The sequence below is a fragment of the Punica granatum genome, unplaced genomic scaffold (genome assembly GCF_007655135.1).
Source record: "Punica granatum isolate Tunisia-2019 unplaced genomic scaffold, ASM765513v2 Contig00357_ERROPOS270092, whole genome shotgun sequence".
NCBI lineage: Eukaryota > Viridiplantae > Streptophyta > Magnoliopsida > Myrtales > Lythraceae > Punica > Punica granatum.
The window spans coordinates 56666-83581 of NW_022204300.1; the positions used below are offsets into that span (position 1 = coordinate 56666).

Genomic DNA, 26916 nt, shown 5'->3' on the forward strand with positions numbered 1-26916 from the left:
TCGTTCTGCCAGCCTAACTACTATTGCCATGCCGGCTAACAGTCTTGTTCGTTACTGTTTGCCCGTTCTTGTCATGTGTGGTTGTCCGATATGTGTGTTTGGATCGAACCACTTACTGTCAAGACATGATTTACAGTATCAATTTGGCCCATAATTTGATGGGAAGAAATCTAGCGGTTTTAACTAATCTCTTCTGTCATTTATTTTTCGGATATGAGTGCAAGGTTATTAATGGTTCCAACTGGAAATTCCAAGATTACAATATTGAAATGCTGATCTTCATCCTGCGCTGATGTCTGAAAACTTATGTTATCGGTTTTCTCTCTGTTATTTTATGTTCCCTGTCTCTTCTTTGTAGGTTTGCCTGCATTGCATTGCCATCAAATGAGTGTATGATTCTCTATACTACCAAAAGTTCGGAATGTTGAGATATTATTATTCAAGTAAAATGCATTAGTACTATGATATAGCATAAGAAGATGCGTGATTAGTTAATTTAGTAATATACCCTTCTGTTCGTTTCATAATAAGAAGGCGGGGATGATGCCTTCTCGAAATATTTGCATGCATTTGTGTTATCCATCATTTCTCTCCTCTTTTGAACCTTGAATTTCGATAATTTGTAACGATATTTTGAGTTTTTATGACTTATTGTTGATTTGTTGGTTTGTGTTTTTATTTGAATGAACAAGAATTAATTTTTTTTGCTCAGAAAAGTATATTACATATATATATATGTTATTTTTTAAAATTACAGGTAGAATCTTACGATTCACGATTCGAATCGCGATTCACGATTCTACGACCCTTAACCGATTCTAGGTAGAATCGCGATTCTGACAACCTTGCTCACAAACTGTTTGAACTCAGCTCGGTGAAAGTTCGAGTTCGGCTAGGTCTTATCAAATTCGAGCCAAGCCGAACAGTCTCATGAGCCACGTTCGAGCCTGGGTGTGCTCAGCTCGAGCGATTCGCGAGCATTAAGCCTAAGCCTTATCGAGACTTTAGATGTGTTTATTGTATTTATTTTTTTATCAAATTAGAATTTTGTTGAGCTCAACTGAGTTGAGCTCGAGCCTATCGAGCTTATCGAGCCCAAGCAGCTCGAGCTCGAAAAAATTGATTAGCCTTGACGAGCTGAGCTCGAGCTACTCGAAATGCTCACGAGCCAAGCTCAAGCTCACCTCTCCAGACTCGATCGAACTCAAGCCGAGCTCGAGCTTGGGCTTCCACTCTCCAGCCAAGCTTCAAGCCCCTTGAGCTCCAGCCAAGCTTCGAGCCCCTTGAGTTCAAGCTCGGCTCAGCTCGATTACACCCTACTCTCCATCATACATGACGCTTCTCGACTCATCCCAACTTTTAATATTGTATATAGGTTCTGCTGCAACAATACTCTTAGTATGTCTGCATAATCTTATTACATCCGGAAAGAAATGAACGACTTTCAACCAAAAAAAGGGTCGTCATAATACTCCGCTGGTATGATGTGCCTAATATTATTCTTGCCTCATACTAACGGAACCGCGTCGTAATACTCCATTAGTCTACCCGTAAAGAAATCAACCAACTTCCTTCAAAAAATAAAATAAATAAATGTCATAGCCAAACAGAGAAGTAAAGCAAATCTCGTGTTCCAATTTTCTCCCTTTCCACTTCCAAAAGGAAAATGCAGAAAATAGGATAAGGTGGTTTACCCAAAATTCTAAAGATAAAACTAAAAAGATGCTCATCAAGTCTCCAATTACCATATTCTATATACAGCAATCTCAAGCTAATCCGTTCCTAAAATTACAGCACGTCCCGTCAATAAGCCCGGGAATCTAAACTTCATGCCAAACATAATGAATACGTATGTTCTTAACCCCAAGTCTTGGTCTAATTCAACTAATCAAGCCGCCTGCATGTGGACACCCGATTCCGAGGCCATGGGCACGGATTCTTCGGCCCCTACTACCTCCTCGTCGGGAATATCATCCGTGTCCATCTGAGGCTGATAAATGCTCCGTACAAATGCAGTAAATGAAGGGAAATGCTCCGGGGAGAAGAAGTAAGCTCCCATTCTCTCGTAGATAAACAAGTCCACCGAACCTTCCTGACCCGACAGGTTCTCCTTGAGCTGCTCGAATCCTCCCCTTGCAACTCGCCTGTCAGATGAGTTCTGCCCGGAGACATCAACCCCCAGTTTTCTACAGGCCGCTCGAACCTGACGGAGCAGCGACTGAGGACTTGAAAGGGCCTCCCCAGGCAGGTCCTCATCTGAGAGGTCCATTCCAGGCAGGATCACTTTACATGAATTCCGTGCAAACATTTCTGCTATTGCCTCGTAACCATCTCTCCTCTCCGTGTTATAGAATCCAGCTGTTAGCTCCAAGGGGCGAGCCCGAGTCCTATACCACGGGTGTAGGAGAGGTACCTTCCCGTAGACCGCTACATCAGCATCACTAAAGACTGAGGATGCCAGAGATAGGAGGCGGGCCCCGTGCGATGCCAGTTGGCTCGAGTACCAATTGAGAAAGAAGTCCCCATAGGGGGACTCCCACGACCCTCCATGGTCCTTGAAGAAGCCATTCGAGCTCGGGGTCTGGTCATAGCTCGGCGCATCATGGGGACCACTGAGCCCCCAAAAGGGGTTTCCAGAAGCTTCTGCGTGTTGCTTCAGGAGCGCAAGCATGTTCTTATCATAGCACTGGAACTCTCCGACTCCAGGTATTTTGAGGTTTCTCGACTGGCCGTGATCAGAAGGGTAACGGAGCTCACCATTTGGGCCAAGGCTCATTGAGATTCCCTGCAAAACAGCCATTTAAAATGCCAACGTGTTAGAACCTCCCTTTTAAGGGAAAAAGTCATCATCAGTACTAAGATTGCTAGATATCAAACTGGGTATTGATGGCTCTACGACTAACTTAAGTTATTTTCAAGGATATTAACAAAAGCAACCAGAAAGGAAATTAAAAAATAAACAATAATCTCGTTCAGGAAAGGTTAGCCAGATGAACTGGCTCATTTATCCCGGTTCACATCAGTCATATGATTTTCAGTCCACCAGAGAGAACCAGACAAGAACTAATCAGTTCGAGTTTTGATTATCGTGGCAACTTTTATCATTATTCAATTCAACAGTTATAAATCAGAAAGTTGTTAATGGTCCATCTTGAAACATTTGTCATAATGGCTAGAAGAACCATGATATCATGGTTTACCCTCAATTAACTAGGCCGCTCTAAATGACAGAACAATGAAGGGAAAAAGTTCTTACTGTGATCGTGGAATCGATGAACTGGGAGAATGAGGACTTGAAGCTCTGGCAGAAGTCCTGATAAACCTCAATCGGGGTCTTCCCGTCTAAGACTGGGAGTTCATCGACAGCAAGAGACAGGCAATCCTTATAAAGCAGCCCCGATCGGTCACTAAAATATATACTAGGCTCATTCTCTCCAATGCGAGTCACCCATTCAGGAAGAGGAATTTTGGGCTGTTTCAAACCATGGAAGCAGAGCGAGACATGAAGCTTGAGGCCCGCTTTCTGAACCATCTCCGCGAGATTGAGGTAGCCTGAGAAGTTGTAGCTTCCCATAGCTTCCTTCTCGGCTATTCCCCACCACACAGGAAGCTCCACGCCTTCAACTCCCAATAGCTTAAGAGCCTTCAGTCCCACAGAAATAGCCTTCGCATGGTTTACTGTGTTGGCCTCGGAGACAGCATCCAAAGGTAGCCCGACATATAATCTCACCCCATTGTTCTACAAAGATAAGTAAGTCCATAAGCAACCAACGTAAACCAGAATTTGACTACAGAATATCGCAGAGGGATAAATATAGATTATACTCATGTAGCTAATCATAATCTAATTGAGATGCAAAAGAAATGAAAAGTTTACTATTGTCAACCATATGTAGAATTCTGCAAACTAACAAAGGCATAGTCAAACAAACAAACGACAGACGTTTCCTAATTTTTCTATGCGATAGGAATTTCTAACATGTTACAATAGCCCAGAAGGATCCTGTTTCGAGCAAACCAAACTACGCCACTACAAAAACAGGTGAAACTCAAATTAAGACAACATTTTCATTACTCAAATAAACTACCATTTTTATACTATAAATTTTCCTATACATTGGATTATATATCATCAAAGGTTTTCCTATACATTTCATGAAATTCATCCACATTTTACTGACACTTAACGTTGAGCCTAGACAAGAATTAAAACACAAGCCCAATGCAACAAAGCTTCTTGTTCACCCCTGCTTGGCCATCTAATTTGAAAGCTAAGCTTTATGCTTCTCAACTGATTCATCATCACCGACAAGCAAAGCAAAATACTTCAACAGCAACTGGTTTGGCACGAGTCAGTTTCCAGGAAAATTTGTTTGATGAGCCAGATTCCGTCACAACCTCATTCGGGTTAGCGCGACCCTTTAAGGTTAATGTGCCAAATTCCATCGACCTAGATGAAAATAACTTTTCCCTAGCCTCAGACAGACAAGAAAACAAATTACTTCCCAAAAACATACTTCTCCACAAAGATTTATCCAAGATTTCAATTAAAGCACGAAAAGGGCATTCCCAGAAGAAAAGCAGATTCCGGCAGGCAGTATTCAGTCATGTGCCCAACAAATCCAAATTAGTGAATCAAACCGATACCAAACCTAAAGAAACAGAGGGGAGAGTAAAGACTTACAGGTCGAGATCTTGATGGAGCAGAGGCAGCAGACCGATCGGTCGATACTCTCGCGGGCAGAGCCGGCTCAGTATGAACAGCTCTAACGGTGAGTCTCAACCCCAATCTTCTCAGCCTGATGCTGGGTTGACCGAGACAAACCCTTGAGTTTCTCGAGAGAACATCATCGTACCTCCTCGAACTACAGAACCCAAGAACCCTATACGCTGAATCCGCCTTTACGAATTTCGCCTGCGTGCTCCCGATCACAGAGATCTCCATGGCTTCTCTCTTTTTCGCAACAACACGCTATTAGCTCTTGCAGCAGATTCAGATAAAAGAATCGCCTTTTCGAAGTAGAGGAAGCGGGAATTTCGGGATAAAGTTATCGAAAACCACAGAATCAATCGGAAAATTGGATAAGAGGGGTTGTGATTCTGCCGGAGAACAACGAGATTACGCAATAAAATCGAAAGAGAATGGAGGATTTGCAGATCGTTTAAGCAGATGGATTTGGGAGGCTACGAGCCGAATGCGCGACTTTATATAAAGAAAGAGGAGAGGGAGAGAAGAGAGAGTCGGTATGGATGAGGGAGACGACGCGCTTTTCAGTGGGACCGGCGGCAGAGGATTGAAACCGGTGATGCGCCTCTTGAAAAGAACCTGACGCATGTCGGCTCCTGGTCTTGCCAAATTTCGGCCGCACAAAAATTTTGAGGTTGGATTGTAAACTCCACAAAAAAAAACTACTACATTTTTCTTAAAAGATAAGATATGTCTAATAATTTCTCCAACAGTCACGGATATTAAATAATCCGTGATACTGTGTGAAAATATAACTCATGACACTATGAGCAGGATTTTTGAATTCCGATGATATTTATGATCATTAGTGATATTTATGATCATTATTAGGGTAATACAATAACACTGATCTTGACTTATCGATGACTTGACAAGTCCAAGCTCGAGTTGAAACGAGTAAAATTCTGATAATAATAGATTTTTTTCTATAGATAACTTTTATTATCTATTATCTATTATATTATAATTATAATTATTAGTTAAGGTTATATATACTTAGATATGTGAATTTTTTAAATGTTTGGATTAATTATAATTATTGAGATTATTTCAATTAAAAATTTCATGAGTATCTTCAAACTTGAGATTGTAAGCCACAAGATTCTAATTTAATTGTTTTTTTACATTGTACTCCTTGACGGATCACTAATGGTGCTATTAATAATACTAATAATTCGGAGGCGGCAACCTTATCCAAGAGAAAAATCATATTATATATCCATATATAAATTATTGTCAATAATGTAACGAATAATATAAATAAATGTTCCATCAGGAGGCAGCATGCATGCCTACACAAATATTATACATGTCTACATATCTATATCTATATAATAATTATTTTAGCACATAGAAACTCTCATCTTGATTTTGACGCAAATAAAATAATACAATTATTTTATTCAATTTTGATTTGATTTCTGAATATCTCTGTGATGGATAAGGGGCAATACGCTCAATTAGTGGAGCTGACTGTATGATGATTCATCATTTTTACCCAAATGAAAATTAAATTCATTTTCTCTTCCACGTCGGCTCTGTCTCCTCCTCCATATATTAGTTTCGTATTTTTTACAAAAGATAGGAGATTAAGATAATCATCATTCACATTCAACCGTCATAACTAATCAATTTCATGGACTCATCACCGATTGTTCGCTCTCCATCTCCAATAATTATTCATGCTTAATATAATCTAGAGGAGAACGCAGGCACCGGTGCTACACACAACGACAATACAAAAAAGATAAAAGTAAATAATACTATATAACAAAATACTAAAATAAGATTGAGGGTTAATTTTAAAGAAGGTAACTCTCTTTTCATTGGCTGGAATAGATTTACGGGAAAATTACACTATATGTACAATATTTAGCCATGTGTCAAATTTGATACAACTTTTAAAAAATACATGATACAGCATGAGTTATGATTTTCGTGTCAAATTTGACACTATACGTCATGTTAGCTAAATCGTCAAATTTGAATGAAAAGATTAAAAAGCGAGATCAAGACTCCATTATCTGACTTTATATAACCGTATAGATTATTGGTTTCAACAATGAGGTGGTAGCTCAGTTTGTGATACGCTAATATTTTAATATCCACGTTAGGGATGTAGTCTCCTAGAAATAAGGTGGGAAATGTCTCCCTGTTTATTGGAAACTCGCTTATGGTAAATAATTCTCCTACTATAGGCTTGAAGATATGTATGAGCTTTCACTGGAGCCTCAATAGGATCACGGTGACATGATGAGCCCATGCCTTTAGAGTTATGATTCAAATCGAACATGTCGGGAGGATGATCATGTCCTATGGATGATTGCATACACTCACTGCTGAACATTATTCCCCAAGGGATTGTTACTAAAAAAGAGGCAATATTTTGATATTATAAATGGCCTTTCTCATTAAAATTATATTATATATACATATATAGATTCTTAATGAATAAGTTACAAGATTGAGATTATTTCAATTAAAAATTTTCATGAGTATCTTAAATCTAGAGAATGTAATCCACAAGATTCTTAAGTCATCGTTTTTCTTTTTAACATTGCTCAACTTGACAGGTCCCTAATAATTCGTTATCTTTATGGGGAAAAAAAGTTTATACAGTGACATAATTTATTCTTGGTGTTACTAATAATTTACCAAAAAAATGCTAATAATTTGGAGGCAACCTTATCCAAGAGAGAACTCATACTATATCTATATCTATTTATCTATATTAAAATATATTGATATATATAATCAATCGTTTGAGTATATATCTATATATATATTCTCTTTGGATCCGTGGATATATATATATATATATATATATATAAATAACCCGAATTATTGATTGTTAACTAAAGAAATTTTATAAATTTTATAAATAAAGAAAAAAGTTTTCTATCCTTGGTGGGTCCCAATTTGAACGTTAATTAGACGAGGTTGAATTGGCCGTCCGATCCCCATGTAGGACACACTACCCACCTAAAAAAATTCACCACTTTTACTTCCCTTCAAAATATTTTTCTCAATTTGACGAAAATCAAATAATCCAATTTTAAATTGTCTTCTAATTTCTTTAGTGATGGATAAGGGCAATATATGCTCAATCGATTGAGCTGACTGTACGATGATTCACCATTGACCACACATTGAAAGAAAACACAAATAATTTTCTCTTCCACGTCAGCTCCGTCCCCCCACCACATATAGGTTTTGTTCTTACCTAGAACATTAGATTAATCATCATCCACATGCAATTGTCATGAAAAATTCATTTCATGGAATAAGTGATTGTTCGCTTTTTATCTCCAATAATTCTCCATGCTATATATAAATTAGAGGAGAAAGCATTAGGCTTTATGCAGTGACATTAGAAAAATATATTATCAAAATAATGGTAATTGCAAAAAGTACCAATTGATTAAATTTTATAAGGAAATAACAATAGATAATAAATTGTTAAAATAGATTTAAAACAACGGTTTAGTTATTCGTAGAGAGAAATCATTGGAGTGTTTATAGGGAAGTAGAGAGGAAGTTAGAAAATGTAAATGCTCAATTTTATCCCAAATTTTCGTTTTTCTTTTCGTTGCTAAATTTTTGGGAAAAATACACCTTACCGTACATCGTATAATCATTATGTCAAATTTGATATAACCTTTAAAAAGGTGCATCATATTAGCTTTGTTTCACGTGTACGTAATGTATAACAAAACATTAGATTTGCAAAAAAAAAAAATCACAGCGTGCCATATTTGATGATGAACTTTTTTTTAAGTGCCAAATTTGATACAATAGCCAAATGTTGTGCCATATAATATATTTTTCCTTAATTTTTTGTAAGGGTAAAACTGGAAATCAAAAAGTGAGACCAAGACTCCATCATCTGCGGCTTTTCATAATACAGATATCATATGGTAGCTCATTTTGCTAATAATATTCCGAGTTTCAGATTTAGGGTTCACGTCTCCTGGCAAATAAGGGGAAGAGGTCTCCATATCTGTCGTCGAACTCACTTGTGATTATAATGCTCTGATTATGGGTTTGCTCTGTTGGGGTCCTAATTGTTATAACTCAAATATTATTACGCCAAATGGGTTGTTACGTGATCACACCGACACCTTTTGCTAACTAAAAAATTGAAAACAAAGCTACATGAGAAGTTTCGGAAATCCCATATATATCAATTAATTATGGCATGCCTAACGTTTGCTTCTATTTATATATCAAAAATAAATTCTCCTAGGAACTGTGTGTAATTATTTTCATATACTTTAAATAATCATTAAATGTTGTTTGTTTAAATTATAACTGATGTCATTGTGAATAAAATTTAAGTTAATTATTATTAGGAAGATATAATAACATTCTTCTTATAATGACCATAAATTACGGATAATGAACCGATCGAGAAGGAAAGATTAAAATGAATTATTGACTATACTCACTATTGTTACGACACAGATTAGAAAATAATTGCTCCTCTGACCGAACTTTTCTACCCAACAATTATTCAAGGCAAGACGCGTGCTGGGGTTGAATTGATGAACTTGCTTTTTATTTATTTAAACATGGGTGATGTACGGGTTAAATAACCACTAAGTCATTTTATTTTTGATCGTCGAATTTCATGACATGCGATTATGACTTTACAAGTATTTTTTATTTTTTTTATTTTAAGATTCACCATTAATATTTTGACTATCTATACTTTCGGCCACGTATCTTCTCGTCGATGTTCGGTCTCACCTGTAAACTCGGGCAAATTCGAATTTGTATGTAAACTCAATTGAGTAAATTATAAAGGTATTTTAAATTTTTTTTTTTTTAAAAGAATCAGGGAGGGCCTCAGGCAAAGCCTTGGTCCGCCGGGATACGCTCGATTCGAAAAACTAATTTTTCCATTTCCTCATAGGTTTCTCGAGATGTTTCTTGTAATCAGATCCCACCATACACACTCACACATATATAAGATGTATAAGGATGACCGACCACACGTGTTCTCTTTGTAGTCCGTTGATTTTCCCCGACCATTTTAATTTTAACTTTGCAAAGTGGATTGATAAATGTAACTTTATTGATATTCTTGCATCTTATGTTTCCTCTATTGTGCGACAGATTTTAACATTAATACAATTGAATTGTGGGATGCAATGGAAAAAACTGGAGCAAAATCAGATTTTCCTGTTGCCGTCTAATTTTGCAGATGTATCATCTCGTGAAGGATTGAAATTTGATAGCCAGTGTTCTCTGCATTGAGGGTGAAAGGGAACAAACGATTGCACTAATATTTGGGGTCGAAAATATAGATTATCAAATTGTAAGGGGTGAATATTCAAGTAAAAAATTCATGGAAAAATGTGCGGCTCGGATCTTATCTAATGGGATCTAAGATTGAAAAGAAAACAATCACTATGCTTGTTTTTTCTAGCCAACCATGATAGAATCTCTAATTTAAACATTATGAGCATTTCTATTAGGCCTAGCTAATTTTGTTTTTGATGAGAAAAATGTTTCCCACGAGATGAAGCTGATGAAGTTCATAGACTGGGTGAAAAAGAGCAGAAATTATTACATGCACTTACGGACTGAGCTAATCATTGATTAACAAACATTTAATTAAAATATAATCCTCGATTATTATATATCAAAAGAGAATTGATCGGCATGACACACTCACAAACAAGAGGATCAAAACGATACACACTTTCAACTCTACACCGTTCACCGATCTGGCCGATCCACACCGAAAGGAGATGATACTTTTGTGGATATGAGGAGAGAGGTGAGAGCTCCTCAGAGGACGTGGAGAAGTCGAGGACCTCCACCTCATCTGATTCCGACTACCACCGCCCCCACTTGTTTTTCTATAGGTCTGTTTTGTAAAAGCTGTTTATTGTGTTTCTGGATTGGCCGGCCACGTGGCGCATTTCTACAGCTGGGTCCTGGATGCTGAGTCATCAGTTGATGGTTTTTAGACAATTGGCCATTCCATCTGGGCAGGCCAGCCTCACAAAGAAAAACGTGTTACCTGCCATTGTTGTCTTTTCTGTTTTCTCTTATAGGGTTTAGGTTTTGTGGATGTGAAACCTTCGATATCTCTTTCTATTTCGACGCTACTTTTGGTTTGGATATTGCGCACATATCCGATTTCTGTGGTTGTCTCAGGTTCTCTGTATATATTTTCATAATGGGACATGTATGTATAGCTTTGTGTAAAATTCTGTCTTGGATCTAAATAGACTTGAACTCATATTCAATCCAAAAGTTTAAGTTCATAGATTACTGAATTCAAGTCTCATATAAATTTGTGATTTCTTTCTATTTTTTCATGACATCTCAACTTTTTGCATATATATATATTTATATATACGTGCATATTCATGGAAGAAAAGTGGATAATTTATGTATATATGTACATGGATGACTTAGCTTTTAGCTATTATAAATCGTTGGTCGAAGGAGGTAGGTCTTTGCGAATAGAATAGAATCAATAGTTATATATCGAGAGGTACTACTATTCGTTGCTGTCGTTATATACATTCAATTGGTTATCTTATGTATGATTTTTCTCACTTGGGGATGATGTAAGTTTGAACATTCAAAACTTGTTCGTCCAATCTTACTAGTATTTTTACCAAATATATACTCTTCTCTACCAAATGTTCACTTCGTCCTCTACCTCCCATCTGATGAATTACACCCTCCATGACCACCATTGAGTTAGTCTTGATTTCGACTTCTCTTGATTTTCAGAACAATAGAGCACCCCCTGGCCCGAGATCAACAACTCATTAGATCTAAAGTGATTAATTTTTTGTATCCGAATGATAGTTTCCTGCTTCTCTCTATCCAATTAAAAAGAAGATTTACGGGTTTAGTAGGAGATAGGGAACAGAGAATGAGTGGAAATAAAAGATGACATAGAGGAACCAAAAATTTATTGAATTCAAGTCGAAGACGAGTGCCATTATACTTCGACTATACATACGTGTACGCTTTAGCTATAGAGACGTATTAGTATTAGTATTGTGACTTATCAGGGGTCTTATCAGATATCAGAATATTGATATCAAAGCGTTTGTTTTCTCAGGGAAATTTGAGATTAAGACTTCAAGCAATACACATGGCAGTGCCACATAAACAGGTTAAGGAAAATCAATCATTCAATGATCCAATTTTAGGAAAATTCAGAAGGAAGCTCCTCAATCTCTGGCCACAATTTTTCTTTCTTTTTTTTTTTTTTGCTTATGAAAATTTGAAATACACCCTGATCATTTTCTACCACAAACTGATTAATACAATATCGTAGGTTCGAATCCTCCTTTCGCGCGTAACCCTTACTGAGACCACTCATACATGTCTTGAATTCATAAACTTGCGAGGTCTTCATAAGCCCATAAAAAATAAACTCAATACAAAAATAAAGGAGAAAAAAAATATTATTAGGGGTCACGTTGATTGATTCTTGTCCCCCTCTTTAACTTTTTGGATTTAGTATGTAAGAGACATGATACATGTTGATTTGATCATTGCTTTCGTGACAACGTTGGTACCTTCCTTGCTGATCAATGGACCGCTTGGCTGAATGAAGTTCACCCACAAGTTTCTTATTTTAACAGATAGCCAATTCTAGCCAGTTTCTTATTACATCAATTCAATGATTAAGCAAATGAAAACTGGTGTCATCAGTGATTACCTTTCAGCGTACATATATCTGCTTGGAAGAATTTCAACGAATGTGAAGACGCGTACATCAATATGCGAGACGTGGAGACATATTAATTGGCCAAAAAAACCTAATCGACTCAATTCAAAATCGTACTTCTTGCATATATGTTTGAAGTGGAATGTATGCACCACATTCCACTATTTATTTATTTATTTATTTATTTATTTTACCACTTCGACGGTAAGTGGATTGTTGTAGCAATCTTAGATCACCAATAATTAATTTGATTCAAACAAATGTGTCAATCTTCTAGGTCTTGGTAAATTAACACTATCCATCATTCACATAGAGTATCATGTATACTAAGTGGAAAAGTACAATTTTAATCCTCGGCTTTCGGTTAAAAATTCAATTTCATTCTTTTTGCTCAACATCGTCTTTTATGTTATGATAATTGTTTCATTTAATCCTTTTATCAATCGAACTGTCGAATATTACTAATTTGGTATACAATTTGGTGCCTCATGTAAATTTTCTATATACGTGGTATATATTCATTTTTAAATTTTCAAATAATAATAATTTTGAAAATTAAACAATTGAAAGTCGGGAAAAAACCCTAAGGGATGAATCTGTCTCGGTGTGAGGGTGGGAGAGCTTCCCGGCGAGATCACTAGCATCCTCTAAGGCCGCCAGCAGTATCAAATAAGGAGGTGGTGGCCCGTAGGGAGGCCCCTCATCCTCAGATTGACTTGGATTTTTCAATTTTGAGATCCCTCTTGGGGTGAAGGCCAACCATCAACCCCCTGAATGAGGTCGGCAACAACCTTGTTGGTTGGGATTGTGGTCGGCGAAACCCTTCAATCCGGAGATGGAAGAGCTTCCCGCCAGCCCCCAACATGCCCCAACCCCGATTGAGACTGTGGGCTGTCCGGCGAGGAGACTCTCCCCACCCCCACACCAAAAGGGAACTATTCCTTTTGTCCATTTGAAAACTAAAAATAAAAATAAATGTTTTTAATAGTTTGACCGATAAAATGACCAAATAAAATAATTATTACAACGTAAATGATCTATGTGCAGATTACATATGCTATGGATGGACCAATGAGATTGTCATTTTTTTTCTCGAACATCCTGTTTTTGACAATTCTCTTATATTTATTCAACTCTTTTTCCTCTCTTTGGAATTCCTCGGCCGCATATTGCCGGACACATGGAACCATTTCCATTGATTAGTTGTCCAATATGTGTAAACATTAAGGAATTGCATAACCATTCCTGATTGTCAGAATGTTTTGAGTGATTAAGAAATTAATTAATCACAGCATCGGCTCTAAATTTACTACCTGATGGCATGTCACATGGTCGCATTACCAAATAAATGCCATCTACCAACGGATAAAATCTGTTTACAAAGGTAAAGACCCTATCAGGCTATACCTTCAGTTAAGGGAGTGGTTGGGAAAAATTGTATTGGTATATGTCTTATCTACTGGATTTGTGGTTGTTGGTAAAGCTTAAAAACCGGAAAATTAATTCTGCTGAAAATCCCAATCCCTTAGTATAAAAATATTAAATAAATAAATAAAATTGATGGAATATATCCAAGTTATAAAAACTATAAAGTCTATAAAGTCAACAGCTATAGTTTCTCCTCTTTCACGGGGACGTTTTAGAAAATTATGTTTATTTTTGCCAATAGATAATTTTTTGGATTAAAAAAAAAACATTATGACCATAATTTTAAGACAGATCATTCAATAATTTCTGCCAGTATTTGCATATGTCCACCAGACTGAAAAAGTCACAGAACAATCCATATTAAATATCTTATCAACTTAAAAAGAGAAAACGACAGTATAGTCTCACTTGATAGACAGACCTATACTAAACAAGAAAAATATACTTTTCATAACCGTGATAGAAACATCATGCTAATCTTCAATCGCACTCGGAAGCAAACCTGAAAATAAAGGAGAAAATTGTATCAATTCAAAAGAAATTGTATCTCGAAAATTCAAAAAGAAAAAAAGGAAGAGAAAAATGATGAACAAACACGGTACTGCCTTCTAGCTTAGTCTCCCCACGAAGAGAATCTTCATGAGCAAAACATACTTAACATAAAGCTTAGGGATCTATAAAAGTGGAATCCAGAAACGACCATAATAAGAGAAATGTTGTATTCAGCAAGCAAAGCAATAACATGAAAGTCAGGTGAACTCTTGCAAGAAACCGTAGCAGGCCTTCCTTGTTAGGTTCAATCTCAACTTATCCATTTGTACCAAACAGCCTCTCAAAAAAACCATGAATTCTTTATACCAGTCAATTTATTATACCAGCTTATATAATCAAATTATTCCATTGTGGTGCTATCCGCTTTAGAACTTATTGTCAAAGTACTAACTAATTGAAACAATGCAAACAGCTGACAAAGGATCGTAATTCACAGATTCAACCAAATAAAAGAACTACCTACCGCTGAAAATTAGTTATAAGTTTGAGAACATATACCTTCCTAATTTGAATCGGGATGGCCATGAGCTAAAAATTTGTTTGCACCACTACCTTTATCTGAAGCCTGTTCAATAACAACCATAAAAAAGAAAAATCAGGGAAGAGATAGTAGTATAAAACGAAGTAACTAGCTGCGTAAAAGATAAGTGTGACACCTCTCCGATAATCAATCGCTTCACCACGTTTTGAACGGTTGTCACCTTTTCATTAGGAAAGTTCCTTTGGATTACTGGCAACAGAGTTGTACGTGCTCCTTCCAATTCACTTATCCTATTCCTCAATTCCTGAACTTCTTCATTGTTTCTAGCCGACTCGAAGGTTAAACCACTTGATCTCTTAGACGAAATAATCTTGCCCAAGCATCGAACTCTTCCTTTCTTCTCAAGTTCTTTGATCTGGGAGTAAGCATCATTTTTCTGAGAAATACTATCTTTTGAAGTCTCATAATTCCCTGCACTGCCTATGTAACTCCTTATTTGACCCTAAAATTCAAGAGTATGAAACATCAGCAAAAACCAATGAGAGGAGTGTGTATATACACATACAAACACAAATACATACCACGAGTTTTGCTGCTTTTTCATTCACAATATTTCCATTTCCATGAGTATGACTTAGTATATAGGCTTCAGCTCGCGAAGGCCGAACCCCATTAGCCTCGATAGTCTAATACAAAAAAAAAAAAAAAGAGTTCACAAAGATATTATGACATGATTTTAATATTCTGCTTAAATAAAAGACTTCAAGGAAAATTAAAGGTACCTTCTCCTGAATGAACATTGAATACGATTTTGTTCGAAGACAATGGGGCTCATCATAATTTGCCCAATTTCCCTTATTAGTAGAGTTGATTCCCTGTTCGGAGAAGAAAAAGGAGAAAATAATATTATTAGTAATTAGAGGAATAGTAGTACCAATATGAATCCATCTCCCTATGTTGATCATATTCACACATATAGTGACTACTGTGTGCTTTTTTGTGTGTGTGGAAGTTATAAGGACGATCACAGTGGAAGAAGTGAAGTTTTAAGCATGCTCATGAGCAATTTTAGTCAAAATGCAAGCAGAGAGGTAAACATGCACTCTTTGGTCCACAAATTTGTTCGATAAGATTCATCAAAAACTGGCAGAAACATTGGAGAAAAGATAAACAATGCTGTCGATCTCAAACAATGAGAAGTTATCACAGTACATATATGTGTCCATTTTCAACATCACAATTAAAACCACATAACTGAGAATTTCAACAGTAATTAACAGCAATCAATTCTTTATTATCTATTGAGCTCCATCAATAGATAATAAAAACCACATACCTTTGTAATTTTCAACATCACAACTAAAACCACATACCTTTGTAATTTCGAACTAGAAAGTATTATTTTCTTGGTTATCTACTGTTGGCACTGCATTTCCTTAAACTTCGTTTTGCTCTTCAGTTGGATCTTTGCCAGAAAATGGCCTGCTGTTCTGAAAGGGCCCCAGCTGGGTATATGCTATGTGGGTTTCTTTCTTTGTTTGAATGGATGATTGTTTTGTCTCCTATTCTGGTCCCTATCATATGAGGATGCTGGTTCACTGTGATCCTCGGTCGAGATTTGGTTGGTTGGCTGTTATAATGGCGGGCTCAGCTCTCTTGTTGGGCTTCTATTCAATCATGCTTCTATCAAACAGAATTTCAGTAATTTTTCTTAGAGAATTAATATCTTAATTTAATTATGTCCAAGGATACTTTTATTAGATAGCCATTTACCATTTTCATCTTTAGTTATGGCAAAAATGATATTCTTCAATCATCAGCTATTCCTTATGTTGGATCATCAAGCACCTTTTGATGCCTTAGTAATATATATGTACGATACATATATTTAAGGCCTCCTTGCAAAACTGATGGAGTTCGCATTTAGTGTGTGATTGTTTGTCTAATTGGATCTTCATACTTTCAGTATACTGATAAAATGAATTAGATAGAGGCACATCATGTTCATCACTTTATATTTGAATGGGTCTTTCAGTACTAATTATTGGGTTTGCTGTTTGCAGGTCTCCTCTATTGGAAAAAGAATTTGAGCAAAGAATGTGATGGTTATAAGTAGATGGTTATGTTAATTTGACGATTATAAATTGATGGTTATAAGTTCTGTTAGTGCTAATTATAAGTTAATGGTTACATTAATTGTTGAACGAAGAATTTGGATAAAGGAAATGAGCAATTTATGAATGTGCACAAAGTAAAGAGAAACATGATTTGGAGCTCAAGTTGTTGAGATATGTTATCTCACATTGAAAAATTGAGAAAGAAACCACAAGCTTATATGAGACTTGGGTCCAGTAACCTATTAGCTTAAGTTTTTGGGTTGCAGATGGACTCAAGTTCATGTAGACCCAATGAGATTTTTACATGGTATCAGAGCGAATTATACTTCCGCGCACTCGTGTAGGCTCACACCACGCCATATTCAGTTTCGAGGCAACCAAGAGTGTACCTCATGTTAATTGGGCCCAATGAAATTTTTACACAAGTGAGATGAGCAATGACAAAGTGGTGGCAAGAGAAGCATAGGAGAGTACCAACAGCTGACGAACTGAGGAGTGGTGGTAGCTCAACATAGATCGATCGTCAAAGAACTGAAAAGCCATAGCAATCGGTGTCAATTCGCTAAACCAGAGGGATCGAATTGAGAAGGAGAGAATCCGATCGGCATCACATTGAGAAGCAAACCAACGGGAAGCACTCCGATGGTTAACCAGGGAGTCGAACCAATGGCGTCAATTCGCTAAACCAGAGGAGTCGAGGCAATCAATATCACCTTTTGATGTCTTGTTATGGATCTCTTAATTCAAACGTCTTATGTGTTGTCAGTAAAAATTTCTGTTGGTAAATGTCTTTTATTTTGTAGTGTCTTACATTGTAAGACAAATTTCAGGAAATATAATGGCACGTACCCGATAATGGCCGGAATTTCTGATTCCATACATTCAAAAGACCAAAAGAATTGGGGCCCAAAAAAAAAAAAGTCGTGTGCTTCCATGAGAATTAAGTTGAATAATTGAGGCAATATCATTACAGGACGAAACATATCCAGTGGATTCATGGTTGGCTTGACCAACACCGGAAGAATCGTGCATAGTTGGCTTCAATGCTCGCCACCGAATTTATCGGTGCCATGGTAGCTGATTTCTTAGACATCGGTCGACTTGCCAAACCAGAATTTGTCACATATCTATTTTATAGATGTCGAAGGCGACTAATTATCAACTTAATGTGAGCCCAGCCTTATTTAGCAGTTGATATTTTTCACGGCGTCTATTATATGTAAACATGCGAGCCTTGAGTGGGCTAGGAACGTTACGAGTGAGTTTAAACTAACATATGCCCTAGAACAAATCTCACTTCACTATGGATGTGGGAATCTATTGATCGAAACGCCAAGCAAATTAAAATCAGTTGTTACATGATCCGTGCAATACGTTGGTGTCCCTCTACTATGATTGAAGCTAAGGGGATCAATCGTTTCTCAATAGCCTTTGCTTATGGCCCTCGAATGCGTGCTGAAGACTTATTTCGTGGGGTACTTATCTGCTCAGCAGAGTAGTCAGAACAATCCCAATCGTATTATATCCACTAGAAGAGATGTTCAAAACGAAATTTGCCCAAACTCCGCGAGATAACGGGTTTTACCAAGGCCGTGGGCCTGGGCCCCCAGGCCCAGGGGGACCACCTGGAGGCCCACCAGGCCCAGGAGGACCAAATGGTCCGGGAGGGCCGAAACCGGGGCCAGGAGGTGGGGGAGGGCCGAAAACTGGGCCTGGGGGGCCGGGTGGAGGAGGCGGAGGAGGCCCCGGGGCAGGTGGAAACCAGAATGGAGGAGGAGGTGGTGGGCCTGGACCAGGAGGAGGTGGTGGGCCCGGACCTGGAGGAGGCGGCCCGCCTGGCCCCCCAAAGCAGTCATTTATCAGCCAGCAACAGCACAGGACATACAAGCTGCAATTGAAGAGACATGTAAAACATATATGTATCAGAGGCGAATTTTTCAACCAAACTGGATCGGAGAAAACTGATATCTAGCTTCTGTTTTTCTCGGCATAGTTTAGTTTCATTCCAAGATCTTGACTCGGAAAATATTAAGGATTGATTAATCCCGCATCAAAAAATTGATAAAGAAATTCCCTTGATATATATATCAGACGGTTGGGCTCGCCACCCTCAGTATGTATGTCAGGATTTGGTTCGCTGTCAGGACAAACCGTGCCAACTCCAAAACAGTCCCTCAAAATATATGCGTAAAGCGCTCAAACATACGGGTGTAACCGGTCAAAGAAACTATATATGCAAGCTTGCGAAGAATAGGCATTAAGGTCACTCACCAGGATGACACGCTGGCACAAAGGCCGTCAAAGATCCCGCCAAAGAAACCAGGAAACGGGCCGGGGCCGGGGCCGGGGCCGGGGCCGGGACCGGGACCGGGACCAGGAGGCCTCATTCAGAGAGAGAGAACAGAGCAATAAACAGCAAAACACCACACTGGTGAGTTCAAGCAGCAGAGGTGAGAGCCTGAGAAGAGATAAAGACGGAGACGACTGGCAGCGTCTGGATTTATATGATGGGATGGCATGATAGCATGGCATCATGAAGAGCACTACATTAAAAAGCAGGCACCCCGAATACTTTTTTTTTTTTTTTCTAATTATAAGGAAATTCATGAATATAATATAATAAAATAAAAATAATCTCGTCACGAAAATAGAACATCACATATATTGATTATTAAATAAGAACGTATAATACTGTACTATACACTCTTTCTTGACACGAGAGCACTTTGAGCCGAGTCGGTTCGGTTGGGTGACACGTAAGTGCATGGGAAACACGGGCGGCTTCTAAGAGTGTGTTTGGATTGAGAGTTGAATTGAGTTGAGTTTTGATTTTAATTGGTTTGTAATGATTATATTATTGAATTATGAGAAAAAATGTGAAAAAATAATAAATAATTGAGAGAAAATAATGATTAAGTAATGATTGTGTTGTTGAATTGTGAAAAAGTAATGAATAGTTGAGAAAATTTAATATTAAAAATTAAATTGAATGGTTAAAAATATTTAAAAAAATAAAAATAAAAATAATTGTGATGTTGAATTGAAGGTAAGTTGAGTTGAGTTGAATATTGTTCCCAAAATAAACACACCCTAAAACTCTCCACCCAACTGTCAAATGGAAGAAGCCTGCCTCTTTCTCTGTGCCTCCCATTGCCAACAACACTTCTCCCCCCCGCCCCATCTAACCTTCGCTTACTCGCTTCCTTTTAATTTCCTCGTCCCATTGGTTTCCATGCTTGTCTTCGACTGCTTGCCGCGCCAGAGTACGTAAACAACCTGTACCATTAATGAATTCGAGTCCTCGGCTCCTGGCTGAGCAATTTGTGGTGCGGTCGGTATGGTTACAAGCCTTGAATGTGAATATTATCTGTTGTCCTCGACGATGACCCGAGCTGCCGTTTTCCTGCAGCCCTGCATGCACTTGTACAACTAACTGGATGATGTTGATGTTCAACTTCAGACACAATAAATGTCGACCTCTCTTTTTAGTACCGAACCGCACCAATTTGCTCACACATTCCTATCAACCTTATGTATCATGATCCGACATTGAGACGCTCGCTCTCTCAGCCGGGTTGTGCCAATCAAGAGGCCCCGAGTATGATGGAGGACGAATCGAGGCGATTCCTTTTTTTTTTTTTCTTTTCTTTTCTTTTCTTTCCCTGATCATGTTTCTGTTTCCTCCCAAAGTTCACATTCCTTTCCAAGGCTGACCTTTTGGTCTGACTCCACTTTTTCACCATCATTTTCAACCTTTTGAATTATTGTTTACAGTTGCCACCAAATTTTCCATTATTCATCAATTCCACCAAAAGAGAGCATAGATCCAGAATGACCTAAGAATGGAAGCCAATGTTCAATTAGTAGTGAGGCCATACCTTGGCAGAAGAACCCCTACCGATCGCAGAATAATTGTACATTCCAACCCGACTATGCGTGGTGATTCCATCATATTCTCTTTGTATCATAATCTTACCAACCATGATGTAATGCTTCCACATTACATTCTCTTTGTATCCTAATCTTACCGACCATGATGTAATGCTTCCACAACCGCCAGGAACCACACATTCTATTGCCCGACCGATCTCAAACTAAACCGTCCATCATACAGGATGCAATAAAAAACTTTGACGCAAAGAGTCTCCTCTAAACAAAAATTTATTGGACATTTCTAAATTACTGAGTCGTCCAAGACAGATGAACAAAATCGACAAATATACACCAGCGTAGTGCTTCCCGTAATTTGCAAACATATATCGCAGTGAAGGAATAATAGAAATGAAAATGCAATTGCTTTTACCTCTCAATGCAACTTTTCTCAATTCAAAAGCAGCCCTTGCAACCCTGCAAATATCCTCTGACAACACCCCAGATTAAACCAACAAGGCACCTCTAGCCCTTGCTCCGAGAAGAAGCCCGACCTCTCGAGCTTTCCTTCCTTGACTTTAAATGAGAGAGCCCGTCGCCGGTCAAGTGTTTCTTCTTACGGGGAGCGCCCACAGCACCGGGGTCCACCAGTGGGCCCGACCAAGTCTGGATTGGAGCTTTGGGTATTGAGAAGTTCATGGAACTGAATGGGACTTCAGGAGGGTCATCAAAGACTGGGTCAATGTGCTGCGAAGAGCCCAGAGGGTATCCCATAGTCCCATCTTGGTGTGGAGGAGGGAACTTCTCGCTCTTGCTCTTCGCATTTGCATGTGTTATCAATCGCCGTCTCTGTTAAAGATAAAATTGACATTAAAATTAGCACAAGGAAAAAGAAATAAAGGATAGAAATAACACTAGAATTAGGATTGAAAATGCAGGTCTTCATTAGAATCTGTACATGAATCCGCAACAGCATTGTCCAAAGCAGGTAATCCTACTAAAGCTACATTTTGGCCTGAAAGTTTCGAACAGATGGGAATGTAATCACAATATAAAGTATAGCTAATTCTATGAGATGATTCAACTCCAATTCCGTTCCATCTTTCTCCCAGACATGACCTTAGAAACAGGATAAGGCAGTGGACTGGAATCTCAACTTGGCGATTAGGTGATTCAGATTCAAAATGTTGCTTCATTGATGAGTATTTACTATTCATGATTACAAAAGGTCATCTCAGAAAATTTTAGTTATTCCTCTTTCACTTCTTCACCCCTCCTGCTCCTAAGAAGGAAATTGTGAAGCTCTAGCTTCCGACTTGACAGAGAAATATGATCTGGCATGCCTACTAAAAGAAAACTGACAGCTCAAAGCATACATATATCTTAGTGAAGGAGCAGCTTATCTGACATACATCAACGTTGCTCTGAAGTTCTGCATTGGCTTCGGGTGCAGGAATAGCCCTCGGACCTCGATCACGTCGTGTCTTCTTCACCCCATCCACGTGGCCTTTGGCAGCAGCTCTCACTCTGACACGTAAAACTTGCGTTGGTCATAATAAAGACAAAAACATGGAGAAGGAACAACAGTGTCAAATAAAGTAAAAGGCAAGCAATTCTAGCTACTGGAGAGGCAAAGTCATTGCTGATGAGATGGATATAACATACTGTTCCAAAAGAAAAACAGAAATAGATATAAAGTATGATAGAGAGAGCAGGCAATAAGGCAAGGAAGAATGACTAGTTATTGTTCATATCCTCTTTCCATATATACTAGTTTGGTCCTTGATCGACAAGCATGAATGAGAAAGGAATTCCACCTTCTAGCTTCTTCATCCCGTAGCTTAGCATCCATCTCCTTGCTGGGGGGATATTTGGGAAGGCTAGAAGGATCACAGGCATAGGGCTTCGTAGTGAAAAACTGTATAACATAAATCAATGTTAGCGTATTCACAATTCTCATGAAACTGATGAACAAAGCAGCACCAAATATAAAATCAAGAAATAGGTGGTATTGACTTCCCAAGCACCCATTCAAGCTGGTCCTGGAAAGGACTGAAGCAGCTAAATCATGTGATTTTTCTTAAATCATATGAAGAAAAATGAGATGGATATCCTGCCTCATGGAAAAGGAATTCCAATTTTACGGGGTTCCAAGAATTAAATAATCATCTAGGAAAGAGGTTCCAGTGAGACAAGCTTATAAAAGAAAAACTTGTCCAGCTTAAGAATACCATTTAGGGGCCATGTCCATTCAAGATCACCCTAGCTGGAATTCTACATTTAGCTATGGTAGATATCTGAAGATGAATCATGCAAGTGAGATGGTTTTTTAATTTGACAAAGAATTACATATCTATCCTAATCCAGATGCAATCAATGCTGCACCATGGTTTGCATCGTCATACGAGTTCAAGGAAAAAAAAATCTGCAAGATTCAAAATGAAATGTAAGATAAAAAGAGAAGTACGTCCTCAACCCTCATTAAAGTTCCAATCAAGGGTACGTAGTCAAGTACTTCACTATGGTCTACTATTTTGTTAAACTAGTCTAGTCAACCTTTGTCTGGCAAAGGAACTGAAGTGCAAGTTGCCCACTGAAAGCAGTCCAGTTGCATTTGCAAGAGTAGAACCAAAATAATAATAATAATAATAATAAAAGGGAAAGAAACAAAGAGAAAAGAATTCTCTCGGGCTTTAGTACCAAAAACAAAAGGAAACTTTTTGAAGTGTCAAAACTATGATCATGCATGCTGATACTCAATAGACAATTGTGTTATGGATATAAAGGAAGGATACAGTTCCAAGAAGCACAGGTCAATGGAAGCATTTGGTAAATCTACATTAGTCAGAACTTAACTCACGCTACAAGAATTACGTAATGTTGAGGTTAAAATGAAACAAACATAGTAAGCAGAAGGATGCATAAAGACTCACTTCGCTTCTCAATGCATCCGTCGCTGTTTTGCGTTCAGCTGGATCTATTGCTAGAAGGCTATCGATCAGAGGCAGAGATGATTGTGGAAAGTCCTCAAATGTGTCCCTTATGCATCTTTTGTATGACTGTTGGGGTTTAAATATGGTCGCATGAGGTAACTTTGACTTCTTCCAATATTCTTCCGAAGGAGACCCGCACAGCTTAAATATCTTATGCAACTGCTCCACCTAAAAGGCAATAAATTTAGAGAAGAAGCAAAAGTCAAAGACAAAAAGATAGCTTTCAACAATATCAAGAAGGTTTATCCATATTTTCGTTAATTTGCAGCATAAAACATAGAGCTGAAAATTACCTCAGTGCGGCCAGGCATTATAGGCTTCCCAGCCAATAACTCCGCAAGTATGCAACCAGCACTCCATAGGTCCACACCCACACCATAATCAGTAGCCCCCAGAAGCAGCTCTGGGGGGCGATACCATAAAGTTACCACTCTACTAGTCATAGGCTGCTTGTGATTGGGACTGAAGAAAGAGGCCAACCCAAAATCAGCGATCTTAAGAATTCCGTCGTTGTCTATGAGAAGATTTGACCCTTTAATGTCCCGATGCAGGACATTTTGATTGTGACAGTGTTCGAGCCCCGATATTAGCTGATGCATGTAACACTTGACCTGCAAAAAACACATATGATATCACTACGGAGACAGCTTCACTAATGCATGAAGTCCACTTAACGGCCAGAAATGGCCAGAAACATATCAGTCTCACCTGCGCCTCTGTGAATTTGATCGTGGGGCTCGCAGCAAGTCCAGCTAAATCATGCTCCATGTACTGAAACACGAGGTACAAACTACAGGACATCCTCGACGTCACCAAACCTTCCAGTTTGACAACATTGGGGTGATCCAAGCGGCGTAAGATCAAAATTTCTCGAGCCATGAACTTTACACTTTCGGGCTCTAAATTATCGAATCGCACCTTCTTCAGTGCAACAATCTTTCCCGTTAAAGTATCCCTAGCTTTGTACACATTGCTGTATGTACCTTGCCCAATCTGGTAACAAGAAACGCCATTAGAAAACATTAGGACGAGCAACTCCCAGTGACACCATAGATTTGTTCAATCCATGGACGACCAGAAACATTTGACAAATCAAACAAAATATGATAAAAATGTCCGTTGGAATTGTAATGCCAAAAAAGAAAAAAGAAAAGGCAGAGTACTTTACTTGCTCAGTCAAGCTTCTCACAAACTAGTCAAAGAACATATATGCGTCACTGAGCATTTCTCAGAGATGAACGAGGAAATATCAATGGCAGCAAGCTCAGATCGGACCCACTGAGACATTACCTTATCGAGCTTCTCGAAGCTATCAGCTCGCCGCGGGGTCCAGCCGTTGATGGCCTCGCCAGCAACCTCCGACAGCCACGCCGGCCATCCCGCGGCTACCTGCTCACCCTGGACGTGCTTGGGGATGTTGCTCGGCCTCGAAGACCGTCTCCTGGGCCGCACATTCCCTTCCTCCTTCCTCCGGCGATTATCGCCTACGCCATTCCTCGCCTCGGCCGCGGCAGCCTCCGCCTTCACAGACCTCACCTCCTCCGCATTCCTGTCCTCTCTTCCCGCCTCCCTATCTACCCGCCTCTCTACCGGCTTCCTGGACGGCACCTCTTTCCCGAACACGCACCCCATCGCCCGGTCACTGAAACCCTCATTGACACATCCTCACCCGCTCATCGGCCGGGAGCACTCACGCACTGGACAAAAACCCTAGCGAGAAATCCGGGAAGGTGGAGACGGGGATGGCCTTTAGCTTTTTAATTGGAGCTTGGGAGCTTTTTGAGGGACAAAAGAAAGGGAGAGCAATGATTTGGAGGTGGCCATGGAAGCACAGTCAAAAGAGGGAACTCCGAGCTCAACAGCACACTTAAAAGGAGGACGAAGATGAAAATAAAGGGGAAATTACATTATTGATCCAAAAAATTTCACTAATATATTAAGTTAGTTCAATAATTTTTTTTTGCTATTTAATGGTATAAAATATTTTAAAAGTGTAATATGATAGTACAAACCGTTATCTCACCATTGACACCGTCAAGCGAAGTTGACGTGGCCGACACATGGCTCTGATATGTTTTTAGGAGTTGGTGGAACGTTACATGATGATTCAAACTCTTTTGAAATTATCATTTAATAATCCAAAATGTTTTACAGATGTAACATAATGGTATAAAATATTTCTTTAATTAACTTAAAGGTCCACCCATGTCAATGGCAAGATGACGACGTCAATGGAGAGATAACGGTTTGTTCTATCATGTTACAACTTTGAAACATTTTGTACTATCAAGTAGCAAAAAAAATTTTTTGGACCAACTTGATATATTAATGAAACTTTTTAGATCACCGGTATAATTACCCCTAAAAACAAATTAAGAAATATTATATATATATATATATCCACTAATCCAAAATGGATTGATTCCGGTGGTTCAGCGGCTTTCAAACTGATAAGGTTTCGTTTACGAGTCCAAAATGAAGGTAATCCGTGACAATTTTACTTTTTCGTGAGCCAATCCGTCTTGAAAGTAAATCCGTCAGACTTATTGGCATTCCGGATATTCCGTGGTGAACAGAAAACGTATATATCTTCATGAAAAGGATATGGAGTAGCTCTTTGAGTGTGTCCCAATCTTTCCTCACTTCCAATTTAGTCCCTAAACTTCTCACGGCGATATCAGTTGCACCCCTAATTTCTAGTTATCTTGACCCATCCCATGTTGTACGGGACACCTCTTTATTCGTATACGAAAATACAATTGAGTTGTTGAATTCAATAGCAAATTAGTACTAATCGGACATTTCAAAAAGAAAGCAGAATGGAATTGGAAGCTTGTTGCTTACTATATCAAAATCACATATCAAAATATGAGCAAAACTGATCAAAAGTCACTGATTCATAATTTATCTATCTATTGCGAGGAAAAATTAATACTAAGAATGAATCAATTATTGTTTATACTTCTACAAGACATCTTGTCTCGAATTATGACCATTGCAACTATGAGCGAATGATAGTC

The 26916-nt window shown here is 38.4% G+C and overlaps 4 protein-coding genes across 6 annotated transcripts; all 4 read right to left on the reverse strand.

The window, feature by feature from the left end:
• Positions 1–1599: 1599 nt before the first annotated feature.
• Positions 1600–5190, reverse strand: LOC116190185 (inactive beta-amylase 9-like). Its single transcript, XM_031519844.1, has 3 exons — positions 4685–5190; positions 3257–3739; positions 1600–2785 (listed from the first exon to the last, which is right to left on the reverse strand). The coding sequence occupies exons 1-3, from the start codon at positions 4943–4945 to the stop codon at positions 1889–1891; spliced, it is 1641 nt and encodes a 546-aa protein (XP_031375704.1). The 5' UTR covers positions 4946–5190; the 3' UTR covers positions 1600–1888.
• An 8970-nt stretch (positions 5191–14160) lies between these two features.
• Positions 14161–16465, reverse strand: LOC116190187. 3 transcript variants are annotated; one of them, XM_031519849.1, is made up of 6 exons: positions 16290–16465; positions 15699–15791; positions 15498–15602; positions 15092–15418; positions 14934–15000; positions 14161–14385 (listed from the first exon to the last, which is right to left on the reverse strand). In XM_031519849.1, exons 2-5 carry the CDS (start codon positions 15714–15716, stop codon positions 14938–14940), a joined length of 513 nt encoding a protein of 170 aa, XP_031375709.1. In that variant the 5' UTR covers positions 15717–15791; positions 16290–16465; the 3' UTR covers positions 14161–14385; positions 14934–14937. The 3 variants fall into 3 exon arrangements, with proteins under 3 accessions (XP_031375709.1, XP_031375708.1, XP_031375707.1); XM_031519848.1 differs by lacking the exon at positions 16290–16465 and having other exon boundaries at positions 15137–15418; positions 15699–16030; XM_031519847.1 differs by lacking the exon at positions 16290–16465 and having other exon boundaries at positions 15699–16030.
• A 1535-nt stretch (positions 16466–18000) lies between these two features.
• LOC116190188 (basic proline-rich protein-like) lies at positions 18001–19557 on the reverse strand. Its single transcript, XM_031519850.1, has 2 exons — positions 19305–19557; positions 18001–18921 (listed from the first exon to the last, which is right to left on the reverse strand). The coding sequence occupies exons 1-2, from the start codon at positions 19418–19420 to the stop codon at positions 18615–18617; spliced, it is 423 nt and encodes a 140-aa protein (XP_031375710.1). The 5' UTR covers positions 19421–19557; the 3' UTR covers positions 18001–18614.
• A 1589-nt stretch (positions 19558–21146) lies between these two features.
• On the reverse strand, positions 21147–25745 carry LOC116190186 (probable serine/threonine-protein kinase At1g54610). The gene is made up of 7 exons (XM_031519846.1): positions 25187–25745; positions 24605–24889; positions 24190–24507; positions 23837–24064; positions 22721–22821; positions 22316–22430; positions 21147–21752 (listed from the first exon to the last, which is right to left on the reverse strand). The coding sequence occupies exons 1-7, from the start codon at positions 25526–25528 to the stop codon at positions 21429–21431; spliced, it is 1713 nt and encodes a 570-aa protein (XP_031375706.1). The 5' UTR covers positions 25529–25745; the 3' UTR covers positions 21147–21428.
• Positions 25746–26916: the final 1171 nt, after the last annotated feature.

Bases quoted from the DNA above. Each gene is read 5' to 3' on its own strand.
- LOC116190186 (XM_031519846.1), bottom strand. From the start codon at position 25,528: ATGGGGTGCGTGTTCGGGAAAGAGGTGCCGTCCAGGAAGCCGGTAGAG. The intron at 22,822-23,836 runs GTGAGTCTTTAT...TATGTTATACAG, and splicing joins CGGATGCATTGAGAAGCGAA to TTTTTCACTACGAAGCCCTA. The intron at 22,431-22,720 runs GTGGAATTCCTT...TTTACGTGTCAG, and splicing joins CGGGATGAAGAAGCTAGAAG to AGTGAGAGCTGCTGCCAAAG.
- LOC116190187 (XM_031519847.1), bottom strand. From the start codon at position 15,881: ATGATCAACATAGGGAGATGGATTCATATTGGTACTACTATTCCTCTA. The intron at 15,419-15,497 runs GTATGTATTTGT...CTTGAATTTTAG, and splicing joins AAAAAGCAGCAAAACTCGTG to GGTCAAATAAGGAGTTACAT. The intron at 15,001-15,091 runs GTGTCACACTTA...GTTATTGAACAG, and splicing joins AGCGATTGATTATCGGAGAG to GCTTCAGATAAAGGTAGTGG.
- LOC116190185 (XM_031519844.1), bottom strand. From the start codon at position 4,945: ATGGAGATCTCTGTGATCGGGAGCACGCAGGCGAAATTCGTAAAGGCG. The intron at 3,740-4,684 runs GTAAGTCTTTAC...TTATCTTTGTAG, and splicing joins CTCCATCAAGATCTCGACCT to AACAATGGGGTGAGATTATA. The intron at 2,786-3,256 runs GTAAGAACTTTT...GCTGTTTTGCAG, and splicing joins TCATCGATTCCACGATCACA to GGAATCTCAATGAGCCTTGG.
- LOC116190188 (XM_031519850.1), bottom strand. From the start codon at position 19,420: ATGAGGCCTCCTGGTCCCGGTCCCGGTCCCGGCCCCGGCCCCGGCCCC. The intron at 18,922-19,304 runs GTGAGTGACCTT...CTTCAATTGCAG, and splicing joins TGTGCCAGCGTGTCATCCTG to CTTGTATGTCCTGTGCTGTT.